The sequence below is a fragment of the Sardina pilchardus genome, unplaced genomic scaffold (genome assembly GCF_963854185.1).
Source record: "Sardina pilchardus unplaced genomic scaffold, fSarPil1.1 HAP1_SCAFFOLD_96, whole genome shotgun sequence".
Taxonomy (NCBI): Eukaryota; Metazoa; Chordata; class Actinopteri; order Clupeiformes; family Clupeidae; genus Sardina; species Sardina pilchardus.
In genome coordinates this window covers 72,534-84,763 of record NW_026910797.1, presented here as the reverse complement: position 1 = coordinate 84,763, position 12,230 = coordinate 72,534, and the positions used below count along the sequence as shown (strand labels likewise).

General features: G+C 40.1%; 1 protein-coding gene across 1 annotated transcript; it reads right to left on the bottom strand.

Annotated features, from left to right (window-relative positions):
- Window positions 1-1,601: 1,601 nt before the first annotated feature.
- LOC134073795 (uncharacterized) lies at window positions 1,602-10,813 on the bottom strand. The gene is made up of 4 exons (XM_062530365.1): window positions 10,188-10,813; window positions 9,756-9,911; window positions 2,540-2,629; window positions 1,602-2,099 (listed from the first exon to the last, which is right to left on the bottom strand). The coding sequence occupies exons 1-4, from the start codon at window positions 10,725-10,727 to the stop codon at window positions 1,773-1,775; spliced, it is 1,113 nt and encodes a 370-aa protein (XP_062386349.1). The 5' UTR covers window positions 10,728-10,813; the 3' UTR covers window positions 1,602-1,772.
- Window positions 10,814-12,230: the final 1,417 nt, after the last annotated feature.

The window sequence follows — 12,230 nt, the reverse complement described above, 5'->3', positions numbered from 1 at the left end:
ATTGCGAGTGTGTGTGTGTGAGTTCAAGAGAGTGCATGAGTGAATGAGTGTGTGTGAGTGCATGAGAGCAAGTGAGTGACTGTGTGCGTGTGAGTGGGTGAGTGAATGAGCGTGAGTGCGTGTGAGTGAACCTGAGAACACTTTCCACTCGAACACACACACAAACATCAGTTTCCCAAAACATTTCCAACAATGCAGTTGACTGGTGAGCACATCAGATTCCATTATGATTGCATAGCACAAGAACGATAAGTAACAATAAGTAACAATACTAATGTGAGTGAGTGAGTGTGTGAGTGTGAGTGTGTGTGTAGGTGAGATAAAGTGAGTGTGCATGAGTGCATTCGAGTGCATGAGTGAGTGCAAGTGATTGAGTGTGTGAGAGTTCAAGTGAGTTTGCGAATGAGTGTCTGTGTGAGTGTGCGTGTGTGTGTGTGTGTGAGAGAGAGAGAGAGAGAGAGAGTGAGTGAGAGTGCATGTGAGTAACACTTTCCCTTGAACACGATAAGTAACAATAAGGCATTAGTTCTAGTGCACAGAACATGGAAAAGACTTAGAAAAACAATCTCAGAGCTCAACGCCACTCCAGTGTGAGTGCACACTTCCCTCACATCACATCAGCTGTTTGTATGTGAGTGTGTGGGTGTGTGAGTGTGCGAGAGTTAGTGTGTGCGTAGGTGAGATCAAGTGAGTGTGTGAGTGCGTGTGTGCAAGTGAGTGGATGAGTGAGTGTGAGCGATTGCGAGTGTGTGTGTGTGAGTTCAAGAGAGTGCATGAGTGAATGTGTATGAGTGCCTGAGTGAATGAGTGTGTGTGAGTGCATGAGAGCAAGTGAGTGACTGTGTGTGCGTGTGAGTGAGTGAATGAGCGTGAGTGAGTGTGAGTGCGTGTGAGTGAGCCTGAGAACACTTTCCCCTCGAACACACACACAAACATCAGTTTCACAAAACATTTCCAACAATGCAGTTGACTGGTGAGCACATCAGATTCCATTATGATTGCATAGCACAAGAACGATAAGTAACAATAAGTAACAATACTAATGTGAGTGAGTGAGTGTGAGAGTGACTGTGTGTGCAGGTGAGATCAAGTGAGTGTGCATGAGTGCGTTGAGTGCATGAGTGAGTGCAAGTGAGTGAGTGTGTGAGAGTTTAAGTGAGTTTGCGAATGAGTGTCTGTGTGAGTGTGTGTGTGTGTGAGAGAGAGAGTAAGTGAGTGTGCATGTGAGTAACACTTTCCCTTGAACACGATAAGTAACAATAAGGCATTAGTTCTAGTACACAGAACATGGAAAAGACTTAAAAAAACAATCTCAGAGCTCAACCCCACTCCAGTGTGAGTGCACACTTCCCTCACATCACATCAGCTGTTTGTAGGTGAGTGTGTGGGTGTGTGAGTTAGTGTGTGCGTAGGTGAGATCAAGTGAGTGTATGAGTGTGTGTGTGCAAGTGAGTGGATGAGTGAGTGTGTGTGAGTGCAAGTGAGTGATTGCGAGTTGAGTGCGTGAGAGCAAGTGAGTGAGTGTGCGTGTGAGTGAGAGAGTGCTTGTGAGTGAGCCTAAGAACACTTTCCCTTGAACAGACACACAAACATCAGTGAGTGTGTATGAGTGTGTGTGAGTGCGCGTGTGTGTGTGTGTGTGTGTGTGTGTGTGTGTGTGTGTGTGTGTGTGATTGTGCGTGTAAGTTCAAGAGAGTGAGTGAGTGAGTCAGTGAGTGCAAAAACCTCAGTATCTCAGAACTCAAACCCACTCTGCACACATTCTTAGGGTCTTAGGGTGTCTTACACAGGAGTCTGTTCCGGAGTCCATGTACTTTTGGTGAGCACGCGTCTCCTCCTATGTTCAAGATCACCTTTTGGATTACCTCGAAGGTATACTTCAGGTCCTTTGGATAGTCTATGTTAAGGGCGTACAGCAGACCAATTAGAAGAGCAAAGGCGTTGGGGACATCGTTCAGTTCATGAAGAACTATTTCCTCTTCCAACACCAGCGCAACGTCAATGATCTCCTTTGGGAGAAGGTTCGCAGAATTCTCCTCTGTGACCACCAGGATCCCGATGTTCATCCCTTTGAGCATCTCAGCTTCATCATCAGTCGGCTAACGAGATTTAAAAAAAAAAAAAAAAAAACATATCACAAAGCAGCATTGGTTCCTCAAGAATTCTCGGCAGATTAATGATGCATATCATCTATGGGTAATCAAGAGACTTATATTACAGTCTCATATCTTTTGTCTCTAAATAACGAACTAGTTTCCACGACACATCTTTGCATAACCTACACATCAATGTCCATTTGAGTGAGTGAGTGAATGAATGAGTGTCTGTATTGAACTAGTTTCTACAACTCATGAGTTGCACAACTTATTCATGGGTTTCATCAGGTGTACAATCAAGCATCCTAGATTATGAATGCAGACTGCATGATGCTTGATTAATACACCTGTGGCAAGGAACCTGATTAAACCCATGAATACATCAATATCCATATATATAAAAAGAAAAAATACAAATAATATACAGTAGATGCTTCACATACATCACAGGTCTTGTAAAACTTTGAGGGCTCCTCTTTAAGGAAGTAAGGCAGGCCAAGAAGGACAACTGCTCTCTTCTGCTGGTTCGAAATCTGTAAAAAATGACAGACCAAAGGGATTTCTTAAGGGATATTCCACCATTTGGGTTGAATTACTCATTTTCCACCTCCCCACGAGTTTAACAATTGATCTTTACCCTTCTCCTAGTCATCCAGCCGTTCTGAGTTCGGCAATACCACTTTTAGCTCCAGATCATCCAGACCACTAGCATCTCGCCTGCTAGCATCACACTTAAAGGGATATTCCGCCATTTTTGGAAATACGCTCATTTTCCACCTCCCCTCGAGCAAAACAATCGATATTTACCTTGTTTCCGTTCATCCAGCCATTCTGTGAGTCTGGCGATACAACTTTTAGCTTCAGCCTAGCATAGATCATTGAATCGGATTAGACCATTAGCTTCTCGCCTGCTAGCTTCATGTTTAAAAGTGACTAAGATTTTTGGTAATTTTCCCATTTAAAACGTGTCTCCTCTCAAGTTAGAAAGTGCAATAAGACCAACTGAAAATGAAACCTGGCGTTTTTCTAGGCTGATTTGACATGGAACTACACTCTCATCTGGCGTAATAATCAAGGCAACTTGCAAACGTACCATAGGCGCAGTGATATCTTACACAGCATCTGAAAATAGTCCCCATAGACAACAAGCAGTAGTAGTGCCAGTAGCTGCAAGTTGCCTTGATTATTACGCCAGATGAGAGTGTAGTTCCATGTCAAATCAGCCTAGAAAAACGCCAGGGGCCTCATGTACAAAGCTTGCGTACGCACAAAAATGCTGCGTACGCTAACTCTCACGCTCACGTCCGGATGTACAAAGACTGACTTGAACGTGAGAATGTGCGGTCCTCCACGCAAGCTTCATGCCTGGCGTACGCACATTTCCAGTGTGTATCGTCAGTTGGCGACACGTAGAGGCAATGCAGCGCAACAACATTAGTTGATCACGAATCAAGGCCTTTATTTGCACAGCATATTGTGAAATGTGGGCTATTAAAAATAGCACTTCGAAGTCGGCATATGTTTCTAGATAAATGGGCATGCAATGTGCGTTAATACTACCAAACTATGTATGCAACAGCCTATATCTGCAATTAAAACTGTAGTCTTATCAGAGGATATCAAGAATTAGGTAGCCTAATGTGAAACGTATAAATATAGTGCCTATATTAAGGTCCATGATTGTTCACTGGCTTATCAAACATTTCAGATTTCGAAGAGCTTTCCTTCCTCGAAATCTGCGATGAATGGGGTCGGCTTCACGAATATGTCCATGCCTTAAACATTTCCCGGGTGTTTTCACATATTTCCGATAGTTTTCAGTAAAACAAAATACAAATGGGACAAGATGATATGCGTGAATTGAAGCAATTTCCCTGACTGACTGCATAGGCTACTTTGACTTTCCTCGAGTAAGCATTATTGCTGTGACGTTTGTGCAAAATATAGGAATATGATCCAGAAATCGTCATGGCAAAGCTGGATAAACTTCTAATGGGTGCGCGATGCGTGGTCTCTTAGGCTACTCGGACACGAGTATGTATTATTTATGCAGTTATTTTGTAATGCTTGAAATGCCCACCAAACCGCGTTATGTGAACCTTGTCACTTGCAGACTGACCAATGAATATGCCACGGTCTCTGACCCTTGTAGCCACTGCCACGCTCTGCCTCTACTGTTTTTTTTTGTTATTAATTAGATGATAAAGACGTAGGCGACTGTGTCTTTACCATGTTTTCTGATAAGAGCACTTCTACCTCGCAATCGCTGGTAATAAACTTTTAAAACTTTTTCGATTTGATTATATAAATTATTACATTTTGTAGCAGGTTCAAGAACGGATGGATCCACAAATGATGTTTTACTCTTATTAATATTGTGGGATAAGCCATTTTGCCTTCGCGGAGGTCTGAGTTTTCGAGTGGCCTTCTAGTTAGCATATTAAAATGAGTGTGATTGAGGGAGGAGAGAGGGTGGAGTATAATGCTCGTGCATGTGCGCTTAATTTCACGTTATTTGGGATGTACAAAGGAAAGCTGCGTGGATTGCTGCGTACGCATGGTTTCATACATCTGAATTTATTTGTGCGTACGCTTCTTTCCAGATTTTCGCGTACGCAATGTTTTAGTAAGAATTCCACGCAAGTCTTTGTACATGAGGCCCCAGGTTTCATTTTCAGTTGGTCTTATTGCACTTTCTAACTTGAGAGGAGACACGTTTTAAATGGGAAAATTACCAGAAATCTTAGTCACTTTTAAACATGAAGCTAGCAGGCGAGAAGCTAATGGTCTAATCCGATTCAATGATCTATGCTAGGCTGAAGCTAAAAGTTGTATCGCCAGACTCACAGAATGGCTGGATGAACGGGAACAAGGTAAATATCGATTGTTTTGCTCGAGGAAAGGTGGAAAATGAGCGTATTTCCAAAAATGGCGGAATATCCCTTTAAAAGTGACTAAGATTTGCGGTAATTTCTCCATTCTCCCATAGTCTGGCAGCCTAATGCCATAATTTTAGGTCAACCTGGTTTAGTCGGTTAAAGTTTTTTTTTTTTTTTTCAGAATCTAGTAGACATGGGGTAACTCTAAGATTTAGGAGGGTGCCCGGTGATATCCCTTGGGCAACTTCGTATATTAAGCCTTTCTTATCCAATGTGTTGAATATAAGGCGGAGATACTACAGGTGAATAGGGTAAAACATTAACAAGCAGATATCACTATGGAACTCAGCTGATTCAGAAAACCAGTTGATTTCTTAGATCAATATGAAAAATAAATGTATTACAAGTTTTCTGTAATTTAATGTTTGAGTCGGCTATGCAAATTAGGCATGATGTAATTAAATATGCGCTGATTTGCATAAACTCAAAAGGTAAAATCTGAACATTTTATAAAGCTAGTTTCATTTTTGTTTTCTTTTCATTTTGTTGACATAAGAAATAAAGTACATTACAGAGGGAATTATGGATATCTCCTTTAGCCATTCAGTAAATCAGAAAATATTACTAGCCTTTAAAGAAACTCAATTTTCGCCATGTTTTTTGGAATAAACTGTCATGTAAATCAGGCTAAGAGTAATATAGTAACAAACCGTTATGTAAAAACCTTCTAAACGTGGTTAGGTATGAGACCGAAAACTTTTGGTGTATGTAAATGCTTCTGAAGTGGAGATTTTGTCCTCAGAGTGAAAGAGGAGACTCATCCATGGGTGCTAGAAGCCCTCACTTGCATGGCTCTTTAAGGGCTGTTCACACCCAGAACAATAACTATAATGATAACTATCATCAAAATCGTGAAAAAAAAGGTAAATAGCTCCAATATCAAGGTTAGTACTCCCATCAAATGCAAATCAACTCAAATAAAATGTACTTAAATACAGTTCAAGTGAGAGATGGCACCCATGGATGAGTTCCCTCTTTCACTCTGAGAACAAAATCTCCACTTCACAAGCATCTACATACACGAAACTGTTCAGTCTCATACCTAACCATGTTTAAAGTTTTTACAGAGGGGTTTGTTAATATATTATTCTTAGCCTGATTTATATGACATTGTATTCCAAAAAACATGGCGAAAATAGATTTTCTTTAAAGGCTGGAAGTATTTTCTGATTTACTGAATACCTAAACAAGATATCCATAATTCCCTCTGTAATGTACTTTTCATCTCTGTCAACAAAATGAAAAGAAAACTGACTTTATCCAATGTTCAGATTCTATTTGTTTGAGTTTATGCAAAACAGCAAATATTTAATTACATCATGCCTAATTTGCATAGCCGACTACAGAAAAAGTGTAACACATTTATTTTTCATATTGATATAAGTAATCACATAGTGATATCTGCTTTTTAATTTTTTACTCTATTCACCTGTAGTATCTCCGCCTTATATTCAAAACATTGGACAAGACAGGCTTAATATACACAATTGCCCAAGGGATATCAATGGGCACCCTCCTAAATCTTAGTGGTACCCCATGTCTACTAGATTCTGCAAAAAAAAAAAAAAAAAAAAAAAAAAAAACTTTAACCTCCTTGTGATAAACCTTCCCAGAACAGACAGAGTTGATGCTGTTATAGCTGCAAAGAGTAAGCTTGTAAGATGGATAACTATACTTTAAGGTGGAATAGCACTTGGGAGCACTTTGACTCAGCACAGTAATATTATCACTCTTGGATTTTCAGTTTCACTTTGGAGTGAGGATATTACTGCGCCAAATCGAAGTGCTCCCAAGTGCTATTCCGCCACATTTTCTTTTGAGTCACCATACTAGTCGAGTAATTACTTGTGTAACTGTATTTTAAGAGTCATTGCATGAGAAAACCAGGCAGAGCTGGGAAGATGGGGGTCGGCCAAATCGGCTCATACTTTGTATATGTGATAAGTATGTGGAACTATGAACAGCCATATACTTAAAACCCTCCAGCTTTTTTTTGTTATGGAGTTCTGGGACCCCTCTCAGAGACCCTCAAAAATCCAACAATTCATGGCTGAAAATGATTGAAATTGCCATTTCTACCCTGATAAAGATATGAACATAAGCTTTATATTTCCATAGAGCCTAGGTAGCATAGTTTTAAAGACCAAAATGTGCACCGAGGGGTTATCTACACCACTGAAAGCAGAATTTTCCTCCCTCTAAAGTTCGGTCATTTTGAAGAAGCATTATCTCGTATTCGCAGTGGCTTTGGTGGATGGTTTTACTGTTGCTGGAGAAAGGAACATCTACTGATTCAAAAACAATTGTCGTCTAATTGGGCCACACATAATGTGTGCCGTGCCAGGAGGGTCTTTAGCAGGATTTGTCGTGTTTTGGCCTATGATAAACCATATTCAGATCGCCATCACATGGCCATACCATGGCATTACATCACAAACACATGTAATGCCAGATGTTTGCGATGTAATGGCATGGTATGGCCACTCTGTGGCGATCTGAATAGTCTAGTTTCAAATGTATGACAACCCAGAACAATGCATGCAGAGGTCTGCACTCTGAGTGCTTTTCTAGTTAATTAAAGCTTTCTTTAACAATTTGTCATACAGTGACACAAAAATTGACCATAAATTACCCTATAGTGAGATATTATTGCCTGGTTTATTATACTCCAAAACCCGAAAACCCCCCGTAAAGACCCTCCTGGCACGGCGCACATTATGTGTGGCCCAATTAGACGACAATTGTTTTTGAATCAGAAGATGTTCCTCTGTCCAGCAACAGTAAAACCATCCACCAAAGCCACTGCGAATGTGAGATAATGCCTCCTAAAAATGACCAATTTTAGAGGGATGAAAATTCTGCTTTCAGTGGTGCAGATAACCCCCTAGTGCACCTTTTGGTCTTTAAAACTATTCTACCTAAGCTCTATGGAAACATAAAGCTCATGTTCATATCTTTATCAGGATAATCAGGGTAGAAATGGCAATTTCAGTCATTTTCAGCCATGAACTGTTGGATTTTTGAGGTTCTCTGAGAGGGGCCCCAGAACTCCACAACAAAAAAGAGTTAGAGGGTTTTAAGTATATGGCTGTTCATAGTTCCACATACTTATCACATATACAAAGTATGAGCCGATTTGGCCGACCCCCATCTTCCTACCTCCTGTTGGTTTTGCCTGGTTTTCTCGTGCAATGACTCTTAAAAAGGGAAAATGTGGAGGTGTTTGGTCGCTACCAACTTCATCTCTGTTTGGATCCTAATGAATGAACTGGGCTAGTTAAGTGCTAGGAAAGTAGCGCTGTGTGCCAGAGACATTGACTGCACGCATTGAAACGCAAGAGGTATGCATCAACTCATCTGAATTATGGTAATAACGTAGTTTAACATTAAAAAACGATGGAGTGTTTCTTTATGTGTGATGCTAGCAGGCGAGACGCTAATGGTCTAATTAGGCCAGTCAATCTAGCGTTTGACCCATAACTAATTGCAATAGTAATCATTCGAAGTTTTTTTGTGATCCCTAGGTATATCTAATTAACATATTAAAAATCTACCCATTTATATTTAGTGGAACATACTTTTTTTCAAGGTCAAAGGTAGCAATTTCCAATGCATTTTGCCATTGGGATTTACTAGAAAGCTAAATCTGAACAATAGGTACAGTCAGCTTCAAAATAATTGCTGCATTTTGCTTCTATATTGGATACCAAAAGCCTATGCAAAGGGAATATTAGATATATCTTCATATCACCTCAGAAATGAGGAAATCAAGTCAAGTCAAAATCAATGCGTTTCAATGGAAGTACATTATAGAACAAATGATCGTCAATGATATGGTATGATGGAAGTATCTCAGTGCATGCCAACTCACTTGATATGTTGTCTTAAGGTCAATATCTTCCTTATGTGACTTGGCATGCATTGAGATACTTCCATCATACCATATCATTGACAATCATTTGTTCTATAATGTACTTCCATTGAAACGCATTGATTTTGACTTGACTTGATTTCCTCATTTCTGAGGCGATGTGAAGTAATATCTAATATTCCCTTTGCATAGGCTTTTGGTATCCAATATAGAAGCAAAATGCAGCAATTATTTTGAAGCTGACTGTACCTTTTGTTCAGATTTAGTTTTCTAGAAATATATGCAAATCATTGAATATTTAGGTAAAACTGGTCTCATTTGCATATCTAAACATCACATTTCAGAAAACTTGCAATACAAAAAATATTTGCCTTAATGTGAGTAAACAACTGTGAAAGTTTCAATTTGATATCTATAGTTTAAAATGTTACCCATTTCACTTGTAGTAAATCCCAATGGCAAAATGCATTGGAAATTGCTACCTTTGACCTTGAATAAAAATATGTTCCACTAAATATAAATGGGTAGATTTTTAATATGTGATGCAGGAGGGTTTAAGGATCAATAAAAAGTATGAACCATTACTATTGCAATTAGTTTAAGTTTTGGCCCTTTTTTGAGCTAGATTGACTGGCCTAAATCAGATTAATTGATCTAAGATAGGCTGGAGCTAAAAGTGGTATCACCAGACTCCGAGAAAGGTTGGATTAACTGGAGAAAGGTAAAAAAAACAAAAAAACAATGAGTTTAATTACCCAAATGGTGGAATATCCATTTAAGCAGAATCTTCACAGGGGTTGCATGAGATGACTGTTTACAATGGTTTAAGATTGACGTAAAACTACTCACATCTTCATCCAGAGACTGGAGAAGGACCTGTAGTTCTTCGCCAGGATTGTCTCTTGCCCTGTATAACCTCAGGAACCTTGGCACAAATTCATCAAGTCGATCAAAAAAGGTCTTCTTGAGGTCTACGGACACAATCCGTCTGAATTCTGTCGCAATCTACTCAAAATGAAAGACACAAAATGGGAATATGTTGTATTAATGATAGTAAACAGAAACAAGCTGTGACAATGTTTCACCTACTCATGGGTTTCATCAGGTCCCTTTCCAAAGGTGTAATAATCTAGCAGCACCATGTCGTCTGCATTCATAATGTCGGTGCTTGATTTTATACATCTGTGAAAAGGGACCTGATGAAACCCATGAATAGGTTAAGGGGATCAATATCAATAGTGCTCAAAATCCTATATTTGAAAAAGTTGAAATTATATTTACCTGTCGCTCTGAAAATAAAGCAGACCACCTGCTTTTTACATCCTTCACTAGGGGCTCATCTCCGATGACCTCTTTCCTTCTGAGAGAAAAGGTGCTCTCCATGAGGACATCCACTTTCCTTCCATCGAAAGTCCTTTTCTTCATCTCATCCTCCAAAGCACATCGCTCCTCTTCAAGAGTGTTTGAGGTCTTTCCATTAGGAAAATCGGGCAGGAAATTGACCTCGGACTTTCTTGGCTTTTGCCTTTTTCTTTTCAACCCTGAGGCTGGCTGCTTGCTGTTCACAGACAGCTCCAATGACCCAGCAATCCGGAGCTTCTGTCTAAAATTGCCCATTTTAAACACCAGCCTGTACCTCCACCCATACCACCCACAGGAAGAGCCCCTTTCCATTAGGCATGGATATCTATCAATGAGTGATTTTGCCACCAGGCCGCACTCTGCACTTGTTGGATGTGTTTTAAAGGAATACATGGCCTCTGCTAGTTTGTCTAGGATGTCTGTTTTTAACTCTTTCGGCACATCCTTCCCATCCGACATCAGCGAACCATCTTTAGCAAATGCATCGTTTCCAGTTTTGAGTCTTAACTCAACATCAGAACTAAATTTTGGAATCTTAAAGGGATCTGGCCACGGCCTATCACGAACAGGGGTCGAACTTTCTGATGTTGATGGAAAGCTTGCGGTGACAGTGAGAGGGGTATCTGAAAGGCTATCAGATGAGGGCTCTGAAGCTGGCTTTTGGAAAACTCTAAGGGTAGCTCTCTCTGAAGGCAAATCTGACATGTGTGTTAAGTTGCAAAGTTCATTGTCAAAAGCAGGGTCCTGAAATTGGACCACTAATGGTCCTTCTAACCCAAGTTCTTGTTGCAGTAAGCTCACAAGTTCTTCCAATGTTGTGGGAAGAACTTCCAGATGCAGTCTTCTGATGTCTTCCGGGGCAAGAATGACACGAAACAGCATGGTTCCTAAAAAAAGACACAAAAGACAAAGACAAACAAAAGAAATAAGGTGAAACTAGCATGCGTGGAATGTGAAAGACAGTGCAACGTTGCAACAGTGCAGTGTCAACGTTTCATCAATTAATTTCATCAATTCATAAAGACAACAGTTAGATGAGCAGACTGGTTAAGAGTTAACTGTGACCTTCAATCATTTTTTATTCCATATTAGAATAAAATAATACTAACCTTAGTGAAGCAAAAAAGATTTTGGTGAGACGTATTGTTTCCCTTGAACAGTGTAGAGTGACAGTGGACAGTAGCTGTTCAACTCCTGCGGGTCAATGATGGATACTTCAGAGGTTGTATTTAAGCACAGTTCATAGCAGCGGAGGTGTTCGATATACCAGGCTGTAAAATGCTGCACTATGAATGACAAGTTTTGTGACACAACAAGTACTTTAAGTATTTTCCCAAAGTCTGGGAGCCCACAAGTCTGACCAAAAGACACAACCATGCCCTCTGTATATTTAGTGCCATGCAAGGACGCACTAGATGTAAGGCCCACAGAGTTTACGGAGTTGTACTTTTGTCGAATAGCCGTCCTGACTGAAGAATCCAAAATGTCTGGTGAAACATTGGTGACATTCACCACCTCCAAGTCAGGTTTGAAAACATATGGCATATCCAGCTGGTAGGCAAGAAAGAGTTGATGGTGTCTGGACAAGGTCAGTAGAATGTTTTTGAAATTGTTCACGTCCCTTACAACCTTTTTGAAAAAACTATGCTTTGCCTCAAAGCGAATAGTCCAAAAATCCACCAAGGGACCGAAGCACCGGACAAGGTGTGGATAATGTTCAATGAAGTGATGCTTAGGTCTCAGTTTGAAGTCTGGAAAAACCTCCTTGAGCAAGTTCCTGTGCTCTGAAATTTTACATTCCATATAACTTATAGATTCATCTGTGAATTTTGAGCAGCACAGTATTTCCGCAATGTCCTTTAAATCCATAAGAATGCCCCATGTTTTGTCATCCTCAGGCACTAAATGGCCTATCATGAGTGGAAGCAACCGTAACAAGGTCCAATTCTCATGGCCGTTGCC

What these genes read in the sequence shown, in the direction of transcription:
- LOC134073795 (XM_062530365.1), bottom strand. Translation starts at nt 10,727, where the DNA reads ATGTCGGATGGGAAGGATGTGCCGAAAGAGTTAAAAACAGACATCCTA. An exon ending in CTTTATTTTCAGAGCGACAG is followed by an intron (nt 9,912 to 10,187) that starts GTAAATATAATT and finishes CATTTTGAGTAG; the next exon opens with ATTGCGACAGAATTCAGACG. An exon ending in AGTTTTACAAGACCTGTGAT is followed by an intron (nt 2,100 to 2,539) that starts GTATGTGAAGCA and finishes AAATCTCGTTAG; the next exon opens with CCGACTGATGATGAAGCTGA.